This window comes from Aristolochia californica, unplaced genomic scaffold (assembly GCF_029961685.1).
Source record: "Aristolochia californica isolate CCGP_79_NKW_82.1479 unplaced genomic scaffold, dmAriCali1.0.hap1 SCAF_12, whole genome shotgun sequence".
Lineage (NCBI taxonomy): Eukaryota > Viridiplantae > Streptophyta > Magnoliopsida > Piperales > Aristolochiaceae > Aristolochia > Aristolochia californica.
This window is the reverse complement of record NW_027181793.1, coordinates 21,499,736-21,523,394: the sequence shown is the minus strand read 5'-3', so window position 1 is coordinate 21,523,394 and position 23,659 is coordinate 21,499,736. Positions and strand designations below refer to the sequence as shown.

The window sequence follows — 23,659 nt, the reverse complement described above, 5'->3', positions numbered from 1 at the left end:
ATATATATATATATATATTTATCTAATTAATGTAAGTTCCCACAAGGATAACCCATGGGGTGAGGGAGGTGAATAGGTTTATTAAAATTTTAGCTTAAATTAAAATTTTAACACTCTTACAATCAAAGCAGTGTAAAGAGCAAAAATAATCAGTCACTACTACACAAAATTTTATATTGGTTTACAATCACTATTTCATAGTATTACTCCATTCCCAAGGAGCTCTTACCCTGGAATTAAAACATCCACTGAAATTCAGCTCAAAGGGCATGTACACCCAATGACCAAAAAAGAGTTTACAATACCAGCCCAACACTTGGAACTTACAATCAACAACTATAAGTGCAAACACTTAGACCAAATCAAGGAACTTTTAGCAACTCCTAATCAACTTGTGCAGTTTGGATCAGTTTGTAAATGCAGATATTATAATCAAAATCCAAGCAAGATTACACCCAATCCTAATGTGAATCTACCGACTATCCAAAAGCTCTATTTATTAGATCTTAAAGTAAATGCATTTAGAATACAAAAAGCTATGACCCACACAATTACCTAGTTACATGGAGAAGCAAAAAGTAGAATATAGTTGCAAGGTCCAATGCTGAGGTAGAGTACAAAGTTATGGCCTACACAGAGTCAGTGAGCTCCTATGGATCATATCCCTTCTTACTAAATTGGGTTTTATAAAGTAGTTTCTATAGAATTATATTGTGATAATTAGGCAGTCATTCATATCACTTCAAATCTTGTCTTCTATGAGAGGACAAAACATATTAAGGTAGATTGCCATTTTTTACGGGTGAAATTTCAAGTTGGTATCTCTTAGTCATGTTTCATCACAAGGGCAAGTGGCCTGTTATTCTTATAAAACCACTCACATTCAAGATCTTAACCACTATATGCGGCAAGTTGGGTATCTATGATATCTTCTCCCCCACCAGCTTGAAGAATGGCGGGGGGGGGGGGGGGGGGGGGGGGGGGGGGGGTTCTGTTAGAAGATACCTCAAGTGACATTAAGGTAATATGCATGCCCATGTCAATAAGATGGCACAAAGGGTAAATAAGTGCTCATCTCATAAGAATGGTACAAGGGTGTAATTATGTAAGATGATGTATGTCTAGTTATGTCTTTTCCTTTTGAATGTTTGTAGCCCTAAAGGCACTGTAGTCAATGTAACACTCTCTCATAAACTATAAATAGAGGCTCAAGGTGAGGGGTAGATCATTCAAGCCTTCTCCTCTTCTCTCAAATTCATCTCTAGCCTTTCTCCCATCTCCCAAGCTCTCACGAGCTCTATCTCTCTCTAGCCTTCTCTCTTTTTCCTCTTCTCTTCTTTTTTCCTCTCCTTTCTTCTCCTCTTCTTCTTCTTCCTCTCCTCTCTCACCACATTGGTCGAGGACCTTATCATGGGATCCTAAACCCAACATAGCTGACATTCATATATAACATCTAGAATACATGTTCCAAGTTATAATTTGTGAAAGCAATTGATATAGTAGATAAAGACGCTATCCATAAAATTGATCTTCTTTGCTATCTTGCTCCCTATTGTGTACCCCACAATCAATGAAATTATTCTATCTTGTATTGCCATAATATTGGGATGATTGGGACTTCAAATTCCATAGCAGTGATCTTCATTTGCCTTACTAGTGTTAGGTCGATAGTGTTGTCATAAGAATTATCTATCTAGGTATAAAAATTATCCCCCCTTTTCTCTACCAAGGTTTGCTTCATCCATTGAATTTGAATGCAACATATAGCAGTCGATAAATCTGCTTTGAATAGCTTATCACAACACGTCATCCCAAGGAAATAATTGAGGAAACCGAGGTCCTTAGTAAGAAAAAGAAATTGATTAGTTTTACCTTTCTTTGTTGAAGTCTTGCACTATCGCTGTTTGTAAGTAATATATCATGAACATATAAAACCATAAAAATAACTTCGTAATTAGTATGTTTGACAAGAAAGGAATGATCCATTTGATAAGTTTTTTATCAGATAATGCAAAAAAAATAAAAAAATCGTCTCAGTTCCAACTTATTGTCACAAGTAGGGAATCATTCAACAAACTTCATGCACATATACACCGGTGTGTCTGAATATAAAATCCGACACTTGTTGGAAGTTGCTCGTGCACTCTTATTAGATATCAATGTTTCTTACTTTTATTGGTCATATGTTGTCCTTATTGCGTGATATCTTATTAATCATATGAATTCAAGTGTAGTTGATGATATATCTCTTGTTCCAGCTTTGTTTCCAAATCATCATACATTTCACTTCCACCCAAGGCCTTTAGTAGTATATGTTTTGTACACAATTTATCTTCCACAAAAACAAACTTGATGCAAAGAATTTTAATGGATCTTTCATGGCTATTCTAAGAAACAAAAAAGATACGTGTGCTATCATCCACCTTCTGACAAAATGTTTATTTTAATTGATATTACCTTCTTTGAAGATAAACCATTCTACTCATGTACTACCAATTCCCCTCAAAAAAAATTTCAACTGCAGGTATCTCTCATTCCAATGTGCCATTGAACCATCCTATATGACCACCTTTGCCAAATCGATCTGATGCCCCCTCCTCTCCACCTACCTTTCTTGTTCACAGTATGATGACCACCCCCATTGGCCTTCACAAAGTTACTCAATCATGTGTACAAGAAAAGTCCTCTACTTCTCATACAATCTCTAACTATGTTTTCGTTTATACATTATCCAATTTGTAATTTTTAATAGCCCTCTAATCTATCACCAAGAGTTATCAGAGGCGCTTCAACATCCAAGGTGGAAAACTGCCATGGATGAAGAGATGATAGCTATGTACGAACACCAAACATGGGAGTTGACCTCTCTTCCTCCAGGAAAGAAAATCGTGGGAAGTAGATGGGTTTTTATGGTAAAACACAATCTGGATGACAACATCGCTCGTCTCAAAGCCAAGTTAGTAGCCAAAGGATACACTCAATCTTATGGCATTGATTATAAAATTTTTTCTCTCTGGTTACTAAACTCAATCAATACATTTCATTAGACAATTACTTTAATTGGTCCCTTCATCAGTTGGATATTAATGCATTTTTTAATGGAGATTTCTATGTCATAAGCATTGGGATTTGTGGTTCAAGAGGATTAAGTGTGTGATATCAGAAAATCCATTTATGGACTCAAACAGTCTCTACGTGCTTGATTTGATAAATTCAGTAAAGTGGTTACTAGTTTTGATCGCCAATGTGAAATGGGTCGTTCAGTTTTTTGTAAAACATACTAATCATGGAACACTTATGGCTATATATGTTGGCAATATAAACTACATGAGTTCAACGAACAAAGGTAGCACTAAGCAATTTTTTACTTCTTACTTGCATCGTCCATATTTTGCTCTTTTATCTAATGGGAGGTTCAGGCTTTCAATCACGATTTATATGGTTCACTGAGGTCTCATCTATCAAAAGTACTCAGGAGAACCAAGGTTTGGAAAAAAAATATAATTAGAGTAGATGTATTTATGATACCTATATGCTGGGTATGCTTTCATAACAAAAGCCTTTCATCGAACATAAAACCCAATTTCCAGTGAAGAAGCAGTACGATGCACGATTTGCAAGATCAACCAACTCAAAACTGCAGACAGAATGATCGTTCGTCTTCTGTGTCAAGATCACATGACTTTGTTTGTGTGGATATTATCTTCCGTTTCTATATTGGAATAGCTCCTTTTTTTGCATTTACAGTGCCATCACGTACCTACTCATCACTCTTTATGTCTTCGCTCTCGGCAAGTCTCACTAAATGCATGTACAGTTCACTGCTCATGGATTCCAGCCCCAGCAGAGATGCTTGTTCACCCATCCAGTTCTTCTTTATCCCACACTGCTCGTGGCCTTGCCGACGCCATTGATGTAACCTCGCGTAGTCGAGGCAGGGAATCCCATGATGGATTTTTGACTGGTCCCTTGCCCCTGGTGAATTATGTCTATCTCAATGGAGCTCACCAGTCAAAAAAAGATAAAAACTGCCTGGAAAATGCTAGTATCAGTTCCCTCTCCACCTTCCAAACAACTGGGATTGCAGGGATATGTAACCTTTCTTTCTTGGTGTCATAATGTTTTATGGAAGGAGCTGGCATGAATTTTACAGAACCTCAGAGACATGAAGATGAGACAGGATAGATACTTAGGGGCGATAGGAGCATTTGATTCTTTACCTTTCGATCTCTGCATTTATATTCTCTCACAGTTTTTGGTGGAAGATATCATATTGTAGAACATTAAGCAAGGAATGTTTTCAGTCTGTCTGATCAAGCCTCCTTACATGACTTTAGAACAAGCGGGCAATACCTGCCACAACTTAGGAATCTTTGCAAGGAAAGGAATGCTATCCCAGGCTTATTAGTTATCTCAAAAGAATCTGTGGTCTTGGAGGACAGACCTTTCCTTTCACTCCTACTTAAGTGGACTATATCTTAAAGATAAGTTTCAAAGCCCATCCCCTTTTCCCTCTATTTAGTAATCACTAGGTCAAAGTATGTGGCTCTCCTGAGAGTACATCATTGATGTTTCCATCTTCATTACACAATTCAGAAAAAAAGTTATGGATTGCAAAATAGATTTTAGTTTCCTCCATTGTCTTGCCATGTTAAATCAAGGAGATATAACAGGAAAAAAAAGTATCATAAATTTAAAACTAGTTTTGATCTTCTGTTGAGATACTTTCTACTTTTTTTAAGGGTCAAAGCACCCACCCCTTAGCATTCATGAAGAGCCAAGTCAAAAACTCCAAGAAATTAAGAAGCCTAAGAATCTAGTTAGAGCAAATCCCTCTGTAAGATCCCAGCCAAAGTCAAAAACTAGTATGTCTAACTCAACTGAAATATCCAGCCCCCAACCTATTTGCCGTTCATCGACTCCAGTAGCTCAGATAGGCCTCTATTATGTCAAAATGATGTTTGCATTTGATTTGAAAGCATGTTCTTCCACTATTTTGGAGTTTTGCCACATTCCTGGGTCGTTATTACAGTTTCTGCATCGCACACCTGAGTGCATCATCACTCGTTTCATGAGCAAACCATATTGTCCCTTGCAAGGAAGAGTGAGCTTGTATTCCCATTCATCGTTCTGGTTCTCCTCTAATTCTAGGCCTTGGCTTCATGATCTCAAAAGATGAATTTCATCAGTCTCTACTTTATTTGAAAGGAGAATATAAGAGTGAAGAGATTGATGGACGATGTAGAGCGGCGGGAATAGCACCGGATGACTGAATTTCATAGACAGTGGGGACTTCACAAACAGGGAATTGTTTTGTTTTTGTTCCGGGTGACAAAGGCTTCCACTTGTATGGCAATGGAAAGATTTTAAACCCCGTAACACTACACTGTCTTTGAAAACGCTCAAGCTCAGTAGAATCAACGATCAGGTTGGAATAAAGTGAAGAAGACGAGCTACTGACAATCACTTGGCGTGCAGATCAAGTAAATTGGAATCCCAACTTGACAACTTCTAACATTTATAGATAAAGGGAACCACGATCTATTTTTGTAAGACAAGCACCCTGACTGCAAGTGATAGTCAGCATCCAGACAGACAAGTATGGGTGTGAAAAAGTGTATGATAGTAACAAAAATGCCATATAATCACAAGAGTAAGCCATGAAATCTTAATTAAGAAAGAAGCTATGGTGGATAGAGAGAATAGTCGTGCCCTGAAAGTAAAAGTGTTAGATAATAGTCACACAAACCACCGACATTACTACTATGAATGTTGATAGCATTGGCACCTCCCAGGTGTATGATCTCCGGTAATATGTGACACCAGTGACTATCTTGAAATATTCTAGAATAATCTCAAGGGTCTTTGGCATAAAATAGACTTCCGTTAATTGCATTCGAGGGAGCGATAAAGAAGAACGAATATATGACATATTTTGTCTAAAACCAAGACTAGTATGCAGCAAGAATTTCTACAACTCACTTGGCAAGTTGGACATTAAAGATCTATAAACACCAGCTTGAAGGGGACTGCTAGAGGAGGAAGTGAGGTTTACAGGAGTCTCATTTTAAAGGTGTTTTAATTATATTAGTCTTCTATTTATGTTGAGTTAATTAATTATGTTATGACTCATCTTTAAGTGTTAGAGTTTGGGTGTAATTGGGACAAGGGTAGTTTAATTATAATTAGGCTCTACTACTTTCTTCTATTATAAATAGGGGTTCATATACTCAGATTAAATCAAGTCAATGAAGTTTTACTCTTTTTCATAAATTCAACATTTACTCCCTATCTCTGCATTAGCTTACAAACGATTCTTGTGATCTTCTGAATTGAGAATTTATAAACTGACACAGGAAGGACCTCCTCCTCCTGAGCTGGCTCACTGTAACTATGCCCCAAGAATCCAGTGGCCACAAAAGAGACTTTACTACCAATCTAAGTAGAGGGAATTTCAGTATTTGAAAGGAGCAATAGGGACCCCAAACATTGAAACTTAAATGTCTAGCAAAGCCCATACATTATTGGTTCAATCCATCAATGGAAGCCTAATCGATCCTCTACCCAAAAGACAACCAAAGGAGAAGAGATATTCAATGGCTTAGATGAAGTGAACCACTAGCCATTGAGATGCTAGGAATGGAGGCAGGAAGCAGACAATCCCTTGGAACACCAACAGAAGTTCCAACTCGATCTAACGTCCAACTATGGCAGCATCACTGACCAAATGTTCCACATCGGTGACAACAACACGAGTAGAACACTGTAAACACAACAACCACCTCAGTATCACTCTGTGCTTCGGGCAGAATCCTTCCATCACTTTGGAGTAGAGCTAGACTTTCTACTTTCAAGTTTTGGTTTGTCCATCCCATGAACGAATTATAAGTTCATTCAACCAAGTAGAGTCTGAACTTGTCAGCAAAAGACCTAGCAGAACTAAGGAGCAAGGACCCAAGAGACTAGTTTTTAATCTCTCCTAGCAGGATGATGTTCACAAGTTCGTCAACAAGTAGGAAGGGCAAGAAAACTTGCGGAAATCAATAAAGATACATACGTACGCAGAGAAAAATAGTTCTAAAACAGAGAGAAAAAACCCAAGGACGAGTAGAAACTGTGAGACTTTGGTCGCTTTCTCTTATGCCTTTGTTCATATGATGGTCCTAATATGGGGAAGGAAAAGAATAAGGAGAAGAAGAAGTAGCAACCAACAATGATGAATACGAACTTTGGTCACTCGAGTGTTTGTAGAGGAAGAGAAATAGTAATAAAATTCGTGTTCGTCGTTGAAAAGACTCTGGATGTTAGGTGCACTCTTGATCTTTGTAGGTAATGGATCAATAAAACTTTCTGAGAATTGGATTCAACAGACCGTACTTGTTGGGTGTTATGTTTAGGATAAAATTCTAAACTTCACAATTTCTGCACACCAGAGGGATTTCTGCTCTTTTTCTAGTGTTCAGTAATGCACAGACGATCGATTTCAAAGTTTCTAATCTCTTTGGCCAAGTCACCCTGTACAAAATCAAATAGCCGCTCACCCAGTCCGAGTCGAAAAATCATGCTCCGAGCTGCTGCAAAAACATGGATCAAACGCAAGAACCACTTAGATACAGAGCTCGCGACAGAGAAGGAACAAAGAAAACACTCACCCCAGCCAGAAAAATTCCAATCCACCAACCCTTGTAGAGGGTAGACCCACTTCTTCGATAATTAAATAACAGGGTGTCCTCAGTGAAGACGAAGGGTCAACCAACCCCGACAAGAAAACCAGGGATTGTTCACCTTTTACCTCGCTCCGCAGAAGATAGCTGGGCAAAAACAGATGTGTCCACAACAAGAGGAGTCTAGTACCGGCTGGTTATGTCTCCTTTGTTGGCCCAACTACCACCAAGATCGTCCCCTTCTCTTTGGTAACATTAACCATACCACTTTCTCCAGCTATTCTCCTCTGTACCAGAAGTTCCCCCGCCTACGGTAAAATGGGTAATCTCAAATGAGTTCGACAACGCAGGTGAGTTCGAGAATCTTTTTTGTGTGATTTAAAGAGTTTCAATTGAACGAGTCCCATGTCAATGTGATTCGCTGAAGAAGTCAGACCCAGGAATACTTTTCACAGGATTTACAGCGTGCAATTTGTTGATACACATTGACCAGCAAATAGAAACTCCCTCTCAAAGTTAGATTATCAACCAGTGGGGACGTACTCAGTCGAGCAAGAAACCGCCTTGTCCTAGCTCAATGTTCCTTGGCAGAGAACGTATGTGACATCATGAAGCTACCTCACCTGCTTGAGAAGGATTGGCCATGGTAGATTGCGTCGCATTTGAAAAGAAAACGCGAAGCCTAGGAGTAGAAACTAATTCAAATGTTCAAGTCCAGGCAAGACCCGCGAACTTCACGCATCTCAATCAGCTTGGCACACAAAAACGGTAACAACAAAATCATGTTTTCGGCAGGGAAAATCCCTCATCCAAATGCATGTTTCATTAAATAATAAGGAAAAAATATGCATATCACGATTCGACTTCACCAAAGTTGGGATTCAAATCCAAGTCTGGATCCTCTGGCCCTGCTCGGTTGCAGAGGATGCGAGAAAACAACAGAAATCACAGGCTCAAACACACAAAGGAGGTTCCATCCAACCACATCAACTAGGTGCCAAAGGACAAGAGGTTAATTGTAATAATTACCAGAAATTCTCTCTCCTTCCTATATAACCAGGCGAAGCGCAACTGGAACAAAAAAGCATAACAAATAAAACCCACCAAAGATTCTTAAACATAAAGCTGGTAGGTAGATCCCTTGATAGAGATGGCTTTGGACAAAGAGTTACCAAACATAGGATGATCCTATTTCTGCATATACAGAACCTTTTTCAGCTATAACTGAATTCATAGCAGGGTAAATGAATTGGGGACACTGAAGTTCACACGAAGAAGGTAGAATTTGTGGAGAAAAAAGGCACCAAGAAAACGAAGGAAACCTAGCTTTGGCTTTACAAATATTAGCCACCAGATATAACCAACATGCTAAGCATGACTCGTTTAGCATCCTGGCCAAAAACTCCAAGAAAAATCCAAGCTTTGAATTGAACATCCAAATAGTTTCCCACATCCCAATGCAAACTAAACTTCAATGGTATTATAGTTAATAGGCTTTTGACTAGATGCTGGAGTTGAAATCAAACAGTAGATCCTAGAGAGCTCTGTTCTTCCCTCTCAATTTCTGTCAACCTAAACAGGACCTCAAAGTCCATACAGTTAAGTAAGGTCATTAGAAGGCAAGTTCTAAATATTGCATTCCATCAACATATATGAATCAAAACCCACAACTCACAGGCTGAAAATGCAGAAGCTGTTTAGAGTTTTCCCACTTCAACTTGATTGCAGATAGCTAAAAGCAAAAATACCTCTACCATTGTTCAAAGTACTAAACAACTTGAAACTGTAAGCAAAATGGCTTGGACAAGTGTATATTATACAAAGGATCAGGCATGCCTCCTATTTCTACATAATACCTCCATCACTTCGAATTTTCCTATTCACTAGAAAACCTCTTAATAATAACTAAATCCCAAAACCAGGTAACCAAACAGCAGGATGAGGAAGGAACAAACGAAGAGACCATACAGAATTAGGAATATTTTGTGCACCAAGATGGGCCACTGAAAGTACACAAGATAATTCCACATGGTAATGAGACAGGAAATGATAAGTGGTATGAAAAGCATTTGGAAGCAAATGATGAAAAAGGAAACCAGAATAAAAATGAGATTGGGTTGAAACTGGACATGGGAAATTTCAGGTTTCTTGGTATGGCCATATTACCTGCAACCTGAGCTAACCAGTTCAGCATGTGAGCAGAAAATCCCCAAAGTAAGAAATCTTAAAAGAGAGTCACCCAACAGACTGAGAAAGTCAAAAGGAAATGCATGGTTAACAGATTGACTTCCTAAAAAGAACAAAGTAAAGCTTCGTTTTTCAGTATTCTGCACACCACCAAATCCATCTTGCGCACAATAGCAGATAGTTCAACCAAATAAATGTTTTAGTATAGGTGTTTCGATTTATGACAAGAACACAAGAAGAACAACTGAAAGTTCGTAAACGTTTTATTCAAATCTTGCATAGACTGACTTCCTCCACTGTTAATTTTCAATGCCAAATGTCTTCACATTCAAAAAATTAAACTGTCAAATTAAAAGGAACATAACCACAAGAGACTAATAATAGCCAAAATAACAATCAAACAGTCGAAAGACAGATATATATAACAATAAACAAGCATTTCAATTGCCCACGAAGGGAAGAGATTTCCTACATCGAGTCACAAATTCAAAATTAAATATAAAAATCGGAAGATCGTGAGAATTATTCAGTACTCCCAAAGATATAACGATATGGTATTAGCAAACAGATCACCGGATCTCCGATATCAGGAAGAAGCAATGACAACTGCTAACATATAGAAGGAAGAAAAAAGGGGGGAAAATAATATCTTAAACATACCCAATATGAAAAACCACCTCCACATCTACCCAACCATCCCTTCCTATAATTTAATTACCCGCGGTGAAAAACCTGCCTCCGAACCAATTAGATCTAACATATCGACCAAAACCCCATTTTGATTCTTCTCAATGGATCCCAAAAAACTGAGACAGAAAGCCAGACTACCAAGAGTCGCACGTCTCAAGCCTGGGAATCGTTCTTCCTTCCCGGCCCGTCGCCTTCCCTCTCCTCCATAAGCAATCCGGACTCCTCGTCCGCTTGCGTACTCTTCTTCTGTGCCTCTTTAGCCTTCAAAGCCTGAAGCTTCGAGTGGTTGTAGTAGGCAACCCCTAGGAATGCCAAACCGTAACCGACCAGATTGATGGGGGTAACAGTATCCCTGATGATGGACCATGAGAAAGCAATCAACAACCAATCCTTAACAACCCCAGCCACATTCATGGTGAGTGCCGAAGTCTTGCCGACCAGAAGGAAAACTGCCAAATTAAGAGCAAATGCACAGAGCGAGTTAGTGCCGAAGATGACGTAGTCGAAGCGAAAAGTGGAGGTCTGTCGCAGGACGGGGAATTCGACCAACACCCATGGCACGAACAAGAAGACGAGACAGCAGGGAGCAACGTAGTAGAGAGATGTAATGGGATTCATGGTAATGCCCTTGGAGTTGAGAAGGATTTGGATAAGAACGAGGCGGGTGGCCTCGAAGGCGACAGCGGCTAGCTGGAGGGAAACTCCGGTGCCATTGAAGCGGGCCTCACCGTAGGCGGCAATGGCCACACCAACCGAGATGGAAACCATGTTGATCATGGTGTCGGACTTGAAATTCTCTTTTTTTAAGCCAACCCCGATGGAGTAGACGGCAACGGGCATGAGGGCCTTGAGCATCTGAATGAAAGAGACTGAGAGGTAGATGTAAGCGGAGTTAGAGAACCAAAGGGAGAGTGAATAGAGGAGACCGATGGGAACGACGGAGGAGAGATAGAGTTCCCGGGAGATGGAGATCGGCTCAACCAGGCGGAAGACCCGGACGAGGAGGAAGGCAAGCGCGGAGCAGAAGGTCATATGAATCATGGTGAGGGAGATCGGGTAGGGCCAATTATACATTTTCTTGTCAAGGATGTATTTGTTGTAGACGATAACGGTGAAGCTGAGAAAGATCCAGATTCCGACATAAAGGTAACTGAGGAGCACCTTCTTGAAAATGCTCTCGTTCAGCGACCCACCATTACCCATCTTCTTCGCTTCTCCTCACACCCACGCGGACCAAGATCAACCAAAAGGACGCCGATCTAGGGTTGCAGACTCCCACAGCCCTAAACCCTAATCTGGAGTCTGGGAAGAAGAACTGTTTTCAGAGAATGGTAGTAAGACTGAATGGCGCGTCTTTATTCTCCTTTCCGTTCCTTCTCTTTCTCTCAGTTTCTTTAAGCTTAGAAGAAAAAAACCAGAGAAAATAGGTCGGGCTTTCTTTCCGAACACTCAAATGGACAAGGCCCATTCCACTGAGCCCATCCAACATCACCACCTGCCCAAAATTCAAAATAACATCAATTAGGCTGAAAACGTGAATTGAAGTGGATTGGAAGGAGGGTTGGCGTCCAGAGGAAGCGCGTGGACGGCGCTCCCGCTGACCGTAGCCGGCCAATGACACGTGACTCGTTTAAAAAAAAAATATCTAGCCCGGCGTACGTTTCCGTTTTTTTCGCTTTCCATTCTCTCAATAATAGAAGAGGATATTCTTTCTTATATGAGACGGACCTTCGCTTTAACCTCATTGCAATCTCCCTCTGGTGTGGGCGGCTTCTGGCCTCCTCTTTAGAGTCTCTATTTTATTCCTGCATGATTGCGAGTTAGGCGTAGAATTATGCGGAAATCGGAACAGAAAACGATAGAGGAGACAAAGACAAACACCTTGTATCTCTGTACAGGCGAGATCGTATAATTGCAGGGAGCTGGATTTTTTTTTTTTTTCAGTCCAGCTCGTTGCCTAATTTGTTTTTCTTTTATCTGGGTTTGGTTTAGGAGTCAACTGGAGGCGGCAGAAATATGCTCCGTGTACAAGGGACTGTGGAAAATGAGGAAGAAAACAAATTGAGGAGACATAGTGGAGGCAGATGCCAGAGATATTTTGTATTACGGGGCCATGATCGGAGAGGCTACATGTTAAAACCCAAAAGAGGAGAAAGTCATTTGGTGTAAAATATGTCAAAATCATTATCAAAGCCATTTGATCAACAGATTCCATTCTCCTTATATAGCTAACCCTGGTTTTTTTTACTTCTGAAGCAGGGGTTGAACCTAATCCGGTAATGGAGATCTGAACCTAACCCACTTTTAATCTGCAAATGGGATGGAGACATGATCTCAGCTGCAAATGGGTCAATATCATTGTATATATTGCCAGTCCTTGTCCACCAACTTCATATTCTATTGGATGAAAAGTCTGCAATATGTGATTATTCTACACTATCCCCCCCTTCCTCCTAGATTCCTTCATCCCTCTTCACTCTAATTCAACATCATCAGCTTAAATGTCTTTCCCCCATCATTTTCTTGTGGAAATTTCAATCTTTGGCCTCTTCCACATGGATATCATCTCCAATTGAAAGATGGCCACTAAAGCACCAAAAAGTGGGTCTTCCAGGAATACGAGAGGAAATAGGAAATAGGAAAACTCTAGGAAATTGCAATTCGGATTCAGTGTTAAGACCTTACTTAATCCAAATAAATTGATAGACAGCGTTTCCGTGAATACTCATCAATAAATTTGTTTTCGATGTCAAAAGATGATAGAACATGGAAACAAGTTCAATGCCAAATCAATATCATTAGATTCCAAACGTACTTCCACAAACTGTGGGATCTGAGATGCACAATCTGCCTCACTAGTTCATTTCACACTCTTACAAACAGGATGGTGAAGCTGATAAAGGCTCCTGATAAACAGCTTTGACTTCCCACTTCATGGAACATTCAAGAATCTGAGAATGGCGAAGAACTACCTTGGACATGTCCAGCCTGCGGTTCCAATCGTCATCTACACACTCCTTGGCCAATAAAGCCATCTTCCCATGGACACAAGTAATGAAAATGACGCGATCAGAGATGTAAAGTAAGTTGTTCTATAAGATAATACTGAAACCCACAATTATATTGCATTTACCCAAAAAGCGCACATGCAAAACTACAACTGAAGAGAGGAATCTTTGTTTACCTGAATGAGAGAATCTTCATGGTAATGTGCGAGACTTGGGTCAACGCATTTTAGAAGCTGGCCCACTGAGCCTGACTCATCTTCTAATGCTGCTAGCATCTGGAGAAAAGAGAGGTCATGCTTACTGCCAGTTGAATCAGCTGAAGAGCAACCATAATTGGTATAGAAACTCCATAGTCTTAACCCATACTTTTTTCCCTTTTTTTTCTTTGATAAGCTCAATTCATACTTGATGAAGACAACTTCATGATATATATGTTCTTAACCCATGTGAAAACACTGCCTTTATTTTCCATGATAGTTTTCATGTACAGATAAGTAGCTGTAACTTATATGGTTTCAGGAATTATTCGTGTATAAAACTAATGTAAACTTACAAATGCTACAAGGGACTTATGTTGGGGGCATTCAGCTTTCTCAGAAGTTTCAATCCAAATTAAAGCCAGTTTGCCAGTAAACAGTTCCAGTAGGACCACCCCATAAGCGTAAACATCAATTTTTGGTGTCACACTTCCATGTTGAATATACCTGGTTAAAATGGATCGAGCTCATATTAACTAAGTAGAGGATCATAAAGGTAGGATCACCAAACATAAAAGGGATAAAATGCCACATTGGAAAAACTATATGACAAAAATAGTAATAAACTATATGACAACATATAATAGTAATAACCAACTCACTCTGGAGCGAGATAACCAACAGTTCCAACAATTTTTTATGTGGCTGCTCCAATTTCAGACAAATTCTCAATTAATTTCACCACACCAAAATCTGCAATCTATAGATTCAAGACAATCATTTAGGAATTTGACTTAAGACTGGCCTGGTCTATCTATACGGGCACGAATACATGCATAACAGCACAAAGCAAGTCCACAAAAACTTCTTAAATTTTTATTACAGCATATTCATAATTTAAATAAGCATTGATCTGGAACTCAATTTCCAAAATATGGCTTCCTACATCTTCAGTTATCTTTTTTCTTTTTATTCTCTGAAAATATCAACAATCATCTTCAATAACTGAAACTGCTATTTTTCCCCTGTTGACTGCAATTCTTTATTTGCTAACGTTGTTTTCCTTCATTAATCATTAGTTCTCAGCAGATTTATCTTTTCAGGCCATGTAAAAGTCTGATCTGGGCCACCAATAATGAGATGAGTCTTGGATTTGGAAAGACATAATGCACTTTTATTGAGTCACTCTGTGGTTAGGGCTTCAAGTTGATTCATATAATCACTTTTTTTTTTTTTGCCAGTATGGCAGAAGTACATCCAACTCCACTTCATATTATATTCGAACCGAACCTTGGTTCAGATCCATTTAACAGGACAGATATTAGTATAGGTTGATTTAGAATCAAATAAATTCCACCATATTTCCAGTAAATTCTATAGAAATATCATCATTCAGATAATATACATATGTTGAATAAACTAAAATTAAAATTAAATAAAGTGTACAAAAATTCACAAACTGATTAGCAGACATTCCCACTGTGACGTGATGAAAATATGGGATTTTAGACCCATTACTCTAAAGGACTATAGGAACGAAGGGAGGGATTGGACGACAGACGGGACAACTAGCTCATAGGGGGGTTCCAGAGCTGCTTACCGACGAATCCTAGCAACTGGCTATTCACTCATGATCTGGCCAGGATTCTGGAAAGAAGTCGGGGCCCTTTCCTTAGCCCCTTCCTCATACCCCAGAAAATCTTCATCGGATCTGTACTATTATGCTATACTTGTTGCCTGTGTTGTTTTTGTGCTAATGCATTAAGAAGAACGCCATGCTTCTTCACATAATAGATAGCTTCACATTCATCATGCTAATTATTCTTGACACAACCACTCAGATCAAGGCTTGATATTTAACAATGTTTCAAATACCATAAACTATCATAGAGCAGATTAATGACCTTCGCTTGAAACCTGGCATCCAGAAGAATATTGCTTGTCTTAACATCTCGGTGAACATAGTGGTTATGTATACACTCTAGTCCCCTTGCTGCATCAAGAGCAATTTGAACTCTAGTGGTCCATGGAATTGGAGTGGAACCTGGAACACCCCAAGCCAAACTGTAAGCAATTTACCACAGTGATCTTGAACAAAAAAACATGGCATAAATTTCGAAGCAGTTGCAAAGGAGGAAATCATCGCGAAAAAACAAAACAACAGCAAGGAAAGAATTTAAACTATAGACTATTAGTACCAGGGCTGTGTAAATGACTACTCAGTGCACCATTTTGTGCAAATTCATACACGAGAAACAGAGAATCTCCTCCAACTGCATATCCAACTAGCTCAACCTATATACAGCAGAGCAGTACATAGCCAAGTCAAATGTCAATTAAAACTTAAAAACACTTAGATAAATGACAAATCAAACATTTTCCAAGGCAACTGGTGGACTAGTAGCTTCTAGGAAGAATGAGATTAAGATTTCATGAGAGATAAAATGGCATGAAAACAAAATGTAGAACAGAGGATGAGTAATTTAGTAACTGGTTTCTTTTCAATATTATTGCTATTGAATCCATAAAAACATATTTAGTCTTAATTTCTCTTAATAGAAAAATCAATTAGTATAGCCTGCATTTTTTGCAAGGATGCTCTAATCACAAATGACATCAGTCGGTAAGTGGTACAGCTACACATTCTGAAGCTAAGGTTAAAACACACTGTTGATAGAAGTAAACTGAGACACAGAAGAAACAAAAAGAATTAGACCATCATACCCCTAAAATTTGTAAACCAACTGTTGACACATATTATCCTGGGTATTAATAATGGCAACCAAAGTCTCTGGATTCAAATGCAGATGCAAGTATAGCTCAAAACTTCACAGAGTAACATTTACTGACCACAGGACTCGATGACTATTGTTATAAGCAACCGTTACATGTAATATGAAGTTTCTTATACAGCCAAACCGGACCTACGGCCGTTAAGTATTCTTACTTATATGTAGTGAAAACAGTGTTTAGTTGCTTCTATTCCTTAGTCCTTCAAGGTAAAAAATCAAGCATATGGAACAGAAAAGAAATATATCTTTTATTAGAAAACAAAACAGAGAAACCCAAACGGTACCAAGTTTTTGTGATGAACTTTACAAAGAACACTGAGCTCTGCCAGGAATTCTTTTGACTTTGAGTTCCTCATCTGCTTGATGGCCACTTCCTACATAAATGTTGGAAGTTAATAATTAAAGGTAAATATATTTTCTAAACTATCCATTTTATCATCTCTCATATCCTGCCTAGCTCTTTAAATTTCTCTATCAACTCCATCACCTTTTTCCTCATCCCATGAGATTTCAACATATAACCCATAATTTTAACCTAGGAAGAATAAATTAGTGACAGAAAAGTTTTTTAAAAGAGAAGAAGAAGAAGTGGGCGTACTTACAGTTCCTCTTAATCTTCCAAGATAAACAGATCCATAAGATCCCTGGCCTAACTTTTGAGATGCATCAAAGTGCAAAGTTGCATCATGAACCTCACCATATGAAAAAACAGTTGCTTTTTCAGGGTTGCCAAAGGCATGGACATTCCCTCCAGGTTCTTTACCAGAAATAAATAAATAAATAAATAACAAAAAATGGGAATAATTTCATGCTGGTTACAGAAGAAATAATCAATGAATGTTGAGTGTTGACAATCTACCACATCATGCATCTTATGTGCATGAATATGTCATAAGATAATGTCTACGTGCATCAAGAATTTTAGACCAAAGAATGAGGATCCGCACCAGACGCTTTTACATGTAGTGGAAGGGAACAAAGTGGAGAAACAGGGCAAATATCTAAATCCTCTGGAAGATGCTTCCAAATGCTTCCATCCCATTCTCTTACGGCACCAGAAACACCAAAGGAAAGCTGTAAAGAATGTAAAAGGCTGAAATGAACACAACACATGAAATTTTTTCTCCAAATTTTGCAATATTTCAGTCTGTATCATCTGCCACTCGGACCAGCTTCTTTCCGACGTTGTCACCTCGAAACAGGCCGCAGAAAGCCGACGGGACGCTCTCCAAACCCTGCGACACGTCTTCGAGGGCGCACATTTTGCCGCTCCGGAGCAGATCGGAGGTGTCAGTTATGAAATCGGGAAAATGTTGCAGGTAATCTGCCGCTAAGAAGCCTTGCACGGTGATCCTCTTGTAGAGATATCCAGAAATTCCGGCGCTGCTCGCCTTTGAGCGTCTGTGTATTCAGAGATTACACCGCAGACGGCAACCCTGCCGAAGGTGTTCATGTTGGCCACCGCGGCCTCGAGCATCTCAGCGCCTACATTGTCAAAGTATATATCGATTCCTTCCGGAAAATACCTGCTGAAGGTAAACGATTAAATTTAACCCTGCTTGCAGCTGTAGTGCAGGCTTCATTACAAAAAGGGTGCAGAATCGCAGCTGACCTCTTCAGGGTTGACTTAAGATCGGACTCTTGTTTATAGTTGAATGCATCATCAAAACCCAGCTTTTCTTTGAGCAGATCAACCTGTTCTACCCAGAATCAAAACACGGAGAGTGTTATTACACAGCGGAAGGGAAATGTCAGTTGCCTGAATTGCAAGTTACCTTTCTCTGGGATCCCGCACAGCCAACTACATAGCAGCCAAATTGTTTTGCATACTGGCCAAGAACAGATCCAACCGATCCGGATGCTGCTGATACGAACACTTTCTCCCCCTTCTTAGGCTTGCACACGTAGTGGAAGCCCGCATATGCTGTAAAACCACTGAGTCCTGCAACCATATAACAGCACCGTCTGAGGAAGGGAGGAGACACCAGAAGGCGAGATCACAAACTCTACGAGAGCTTCTTAGATCGACATTTAAAGGGCAAAGTGTGAAAGAAATTTATTAGTCATTACCCAGGACACCTGCGTGGTACGAGAGGGGAAATTCCTGAGACTCGATCTTCCTAAGCATGAATCCACCCCTAACCACGCTATATTCAGCCCAATCGAGAAGGCCAACCACCACATCCTCCTTCTCGAATCCCGGGTTGGCAGAAGCTATAACTTTTCCGATTCCGTAAACGTCGATCCTCTGTAAAGACGAAGAACAATAAGCCGGACTATGTTTTCGATCGGGCGTGACTGAATAGAATCAGCCTAAGAAGGGACTGGATGAAGCAATTAAGGGGAACTTACGTCACCGGGAACAAGTCGTAGCGAGAAGTTTACTGCCGATTGGGATGTGCTGTGCTCCTTCATGCGATTGAGCTGGTAAGGATCGATCGATACGTACAGATTCTTCACGACAACATCGTTCGAGCCTTCTAAAACAGTTACAGGCAGAAGATGTTTTCTGAGCTCGAAGTCGGACTCCGATGGGTGGCCTCCGACATGGGATTTGATCGTGACGAACGTGTTCTCCACCTCCATCGCTCGCTGTTATTCCCTCCGACGCTTTGACTCGTCTTATTTGCTTCCTGTTGCGACGGTGGGTATCTCCGGGACTTGTACTGGATGAGATCCTATCCTTAGCTCGTCAAATGGTTTTTATTTTGTTTGTTTTTGTTGTAACAGAGCAGGGAGGCCGAGAGGGGGAATATACTCCGGTCCACGTCTTCAGGCCGGCAGCCCCAACCAGAATATATTGTGGGCGGAGGAAGGGGTTTGGTCCGGTCAGCTCTTAAATGGGTCCACTTGTATACAAATTGTTTACTAAATGGGTAAAAAATAATGTATTCACTTCTTGCATTGTTTTATATATAATTTACTTGATATGTATTTTGTATTTTTGCAAAGTTTTAATTATAGGTTGGGCTCCAACTTAAACTCGATTACAATTTTACGCTCGAGGCTGGGCTCAGTTCGAGTTCGTTTTCGAAATATTTAAATCACGCCCAACTCAAACATAGGCAGATTCAGACTACCAAATGTTAAATATCTAACCAATATTACCCAAAAGACCGGCCTATTAGGTACAGAAAACTAAGTATTTAACCTAGGACTACAACAATACACGCCCCTTAGGGAGAGAGCTTATTCATGCAAAATAGTAAGAAAAATATTAGAACAAAAGACTGTAGTTTACAACTTTATAAAGGAGTCAAATACTTTAGGAATACGAAAGGGAAAAAAGTGCTACTAGTGTTATTTCTTGAATTCCATTTAGAGACTTAATATTTGAAAAATGGTCTTTCAAAAAAACTCTAATGCCAGACCATTAAGGTGGCTGTTAGGAAGAAAGTAAATTAACCTCACTGAAAATCGCAAAAAGTGGGCTGTTACCTTTTGCAAGAATAAAAATAAGATCTCTAGAATGAAGGAGTTCCACGCTGACCAGTCCATTGAGTTCTGCAGTTACACCTAGATCAGCCCTAAAGTGAGAACAGATTGTGTAGAGTGTGTCTCCGGCTTTGACAACGTACGTCACTAATTGCAGCTCTAAGCCCTTGAAGCAACCACATAAAAGGTCTAGAGTCACAGTTTGGAAAGGAATAAGCACCTTTTCTCTCTTTTCTAGAACCAACGAACCAAATTTTGCTGACAAACTTTCCCATGTGTCTCCTTGTTGAATTGTGTAGTCTATGTGCGATATGTTCTCATTGTGATCAGCTGGACATTCACAATTAACTGGTATTATGAAACCTTCAATTGTCCTACTAATCATATTAGGGTTCAAATGGAACAAAGAAGCTGTTTCATCGGTGGTCTTTGGTTGGACAGGGGCAAAGTATAATGAAGCTGAACAAGAATCAGTGAGAGAAACGTTGCAAGCCTTCCATCTTAAATGGAGAGCATTGGAAATGTACAGCAGATACATGTTTACAAGAAAAACCAACTGGGTCTTTCCCATTTCTATGTAAAAGAAGAAGAATCTGGCTTCTTAAAAAACTTGAAGCAATAAAATGGTTGAATCCATCACACAAGTTGTTGTCCAAAGGACCAATGAGCGATGTGAAATTCTCTCAGCACCGGTCAGGCTCAGGAGCTCCACCCATCTGCTTGCCATTCTCGCTCGACTCTCGCCGCCATGAAGCCGACTGGGTAGATGCCACTTCCAGTTTCTTCGAAAAGGAAACCATGCTCTTTGACGGTGTAGATTCCTTAATTAATTTTACAATAAATGGACAGAGCAATTTTTTCAACCGCATTTGGATAACAGGCTGAACTTCGAGTGGGGAATTTGAAATTTTGATAAAACTTTGAACCTCTATTGTAGGTTTATGCAACTTATGCATTGGAGGAGTGAAATTACACATATTAGCGGCGCATCACCGATGCATTAACAAAAAGATTGTTGTCATTTCTGCGGCATTGTCTTTCTGGTATTGATAACTCAATCATTTTGCCGCAGATGATATATAAAATCAGAAGCAGTATTGAAGATCATGGAATACCTGGATTTGCCTTTCCCTCAATTAGCTTCCTTCTTAAGGCTCGTACCCCTGTTAGTCCACAAACACAATAGATACAGAGCCGAACTTCGTGAACAATTCTTTGTTCAGGCTGTTCTGAAGTTCTATTTATTAAAGACTTAGTGCAGATTCCTCGGAGATTTTGCCTTTGGCTACTCAGACTCACGTGAAATATAAGCTCTACTGCGTTCAGTGTGCATATAGGATAAGAACTACTGAAACATGTGTTCCACATCAATTTAGAGTGAATTAACTTTACTGTGTTCTTCCAACCAAAAACCTTGAGTCAAACATGTGGTAATTTACTCGTTGTAGTTTATGTTGCTGTTGCACAGTCCGTTCCTGTTCTGCTCGTTTGTCTGAAATTAAATATGCAGTATCAAAGCTGTACTTCTGCATGAACCTGAGCAGACAGCTATATTGAGAGAAGAATAAATACTGAATGTTGAAGCCCATATCTACGGCAAAGAATTTTTTTTTATCTATAGTTAATTTAAAAAGAATCAAATCACACTTCATGCCTGTATTGAAGTTAAAACAGGTGAATCAGCTAATCTATACAATAACTGGTTAATACTTACACAAAGGCCTCCGACCTGAGAACCTTCATTAAAGAATCGAGAGTTTCAGAAAAAAAAATTCCTAACCTGCACAAAACTCCTCCACAACACCATTCACTTCTATGAAACTACACCCTGCTTTTTTATTCAACCCTTCTTCCTTTATAAGCTCACGAGCTTTATTTGCTTCCTTTTCGCAGCCCGCTTCTGTGAAAATGTTATATAGAAGCACATAAATACCGCAATCAGCCAATCCCATTCTAACTATTCTTCCCCAAATCCTATTGACAAGTTTAACATCCCCATGAATCCTGCAAGCATTTAACAAAGCTCCCCAGATGTTGCAATCCCCACCACCGAAATCCCCCATCTTATCATCAATAAACTTCACCGCTTCCTCCAGGAGTCCTGCTCTACCCAGAAGATCAACTACGCAAGCATTATGTTCTAGCCGAGGCTCAACACCATAGACGGTGCTCATTTGATTGTAGAACTTGAGACCTTCATTGACCAAACCTGAATGTGTACAAGAACTGAGGATTGCAATGAATGTTACATCATTAGGTTGGACTCCAGTTGCATTCATTGCATTAAAAAGTTCAATTGATTTTCCTGAATCCCCACTCATTGCGAATCCTGAGATGATCGCATTCCATGCTGCAACATCTTTTGCCCATATATCATCAAAAACGGATAGAGCAGAAGCAATGCACCCACATTTCGCATACATGTCCACTAATGCAGTTCCTAAGATAGAGTTTGAGTGGAGTTTACACCGTTTCACGTAAGAATGGACCCAAATACCCTGTGCAAGGGCTCCAAGATGAGCAGAAGCAGTCAAAACACTGACGAGTAGTGATTCGTTGGGCCTTATTCCCAACTCTTGCATCTGTTGAAAGAGAGAGAGAACCTCCTCATAGTCTCCACACAGCGAATAACCAGCAATTACTGCACTCCACGAAATCACATTTCGTTCCGGCATTATTTCGAACAAGTCTCGTGCAGTCTTCATGTCTCCAGCTTTAGCATAGCCATTGATGATGGCCGTCAACAAAACCACATCCCTCTTCGAACTCCTGTCAAAAAGTCTCCATGCCATCTCCATGTCAGGAACTAGCGAGTAGAATTCAATAAGCGCACTTTGGATAAATTCATCGTCCGAAAGCCCAAATTTTGCAACGTGGGCATGAACCGAACGGCCGGTAGGGAGAGGGAGGAGCAGAGTGCAAGCTTTTATCAACGGCGTGAATGTGTACTGATTAGCCATAAACCCATCATGCAAACTCTGCATGTAACACAAGATCGCGAGACTCGGAGCATGAATTTGGACATAACCTCTGATCATGGTGTTGTACATGAAAATGTTACGGTGGATGAGATGATGGAAGATAGAAGAAGCATAGGAAAAAAGAAATGGGTTGGGAGACAGTGCCGCCGAGAAGAGAAAGCGATCAATGGAAAGAGGGTTCTGAGCAAAGAGGTGAGATTTAAGAAGGTGGGCGTGGACTTGATTTAATTGATTCAGATGTTTGCAGTTTTCTAGGAGAAGAATGAGATCTTTGCGAGTCCTAAGAGTCATCGCTCATGTTGTCGCATTGACGATTCTTCTTTATTAATACTGCATCGTGTGCGTAAGGGTTTTTTACCAAATTACTCATTTTAAAAAACTTATTTGTTTTGACAGATTACGTGTCACCACGTCATAAGCACTACCAGTATATAGACACATTGAGTGCCACGTCATCATTCTGACACATCATATGCCAGGTAAGATGCCATGTCATCATTTTGACACATATCTGCCAGATAAGATGTCATGTCATCTAGCGCCACGTAAGCCCTCTCATTCTTATTTTTTTTCGTTCAATCTTTCACCTCTCTTCTCCTCTCCTCTCACCCTCTCACCCTCTCACCCTCTCATTGTACCAGTTGCCGCCGCTCGGCCTCGCCCTCACCCTCAACGCCCCCCTCTCAACCCAGACTTCGTCTCAGC

The 23,659-nt window shown here is 39.9% G+C and overlaps 2 protein-coding genes and 2 pseudogenes across 2 annotated transcripts; all 4 read right to left on the bottom strand.

The window, feature by feature from the left end:
* Positions 1 to 10,273: 10,273 nt before the first annotated feature.
* Positions 10,274 to 11,912, bottom strand: LOC137945975 (probable sugar phosphate/phosphate translocator At5g25400). Its single transcript, XM_068792100.1, has one exon. It carries the CDS (start codon positions 11,742 to 11,744, stop codon positions 10,695 to 10,697), a length of 1,050 nt encoding a protein of 349 aa, XP_068648201.1. The 5' UTR covers positions 11,745 to 11,912; the 3' UTR covers positions 10,274 to 10,694.
* A 1,379-nt stretch (positions 11,913 to 13,291) lies between these two features.
* LOC137946706 (lysM domain receptor-like kinase 3) lies at positions 13,292 to 20,544 on the bottom strand (annotated as a pseudogene).
* Positions 17,592 to 19,231, bottom strand: LOC137946069 (2-alkenal reductase (NADP(+)-dependent)-like; annotated as a pseudogene).
* A 1,058-nt stretch (positions 20,545 to 21,602) lies between the features above and the next one.
* LOC137946953 (pentatricopeptide repeat-containing protein ELI1, chloroplastic-like) lies at positions 21,603 to 23,097 on the bottom strand. The gene has a single exon (XM_068793241.1). It carries the CDS (start codon positions 23,021 to 23,023, stop codon positions 21,749 to 21,751), a length of 1,275 nt encoding a protein of 424 aa, XP_068649342.1. The 5' UTR covers positions 23,024 to 23,097; the 3' UTR covers positions 21,603 to 21,748.
* Between the last annotated feature and the right edge of the window lie 562 nt (positions 23,098 to 23,659).

What these genes read in the sequence shown, in the direction of transcription:
- LOC137945975 (XM_068792100.1), bottom strand. Translation starts at nt 11,744, where the DNA reads ATGGGTAATGGTGGGTCGCTGAACGAGAGCATTTTCAAGAAGGTGCTC.
- LOC137946953 (XM_068793241.1), bottom strand. Translation starts at nt 23,023, where the DNA reads ATGTACAACACCATGATCAGAGGTTATGTCCAAATTCATGCTCCGAGT.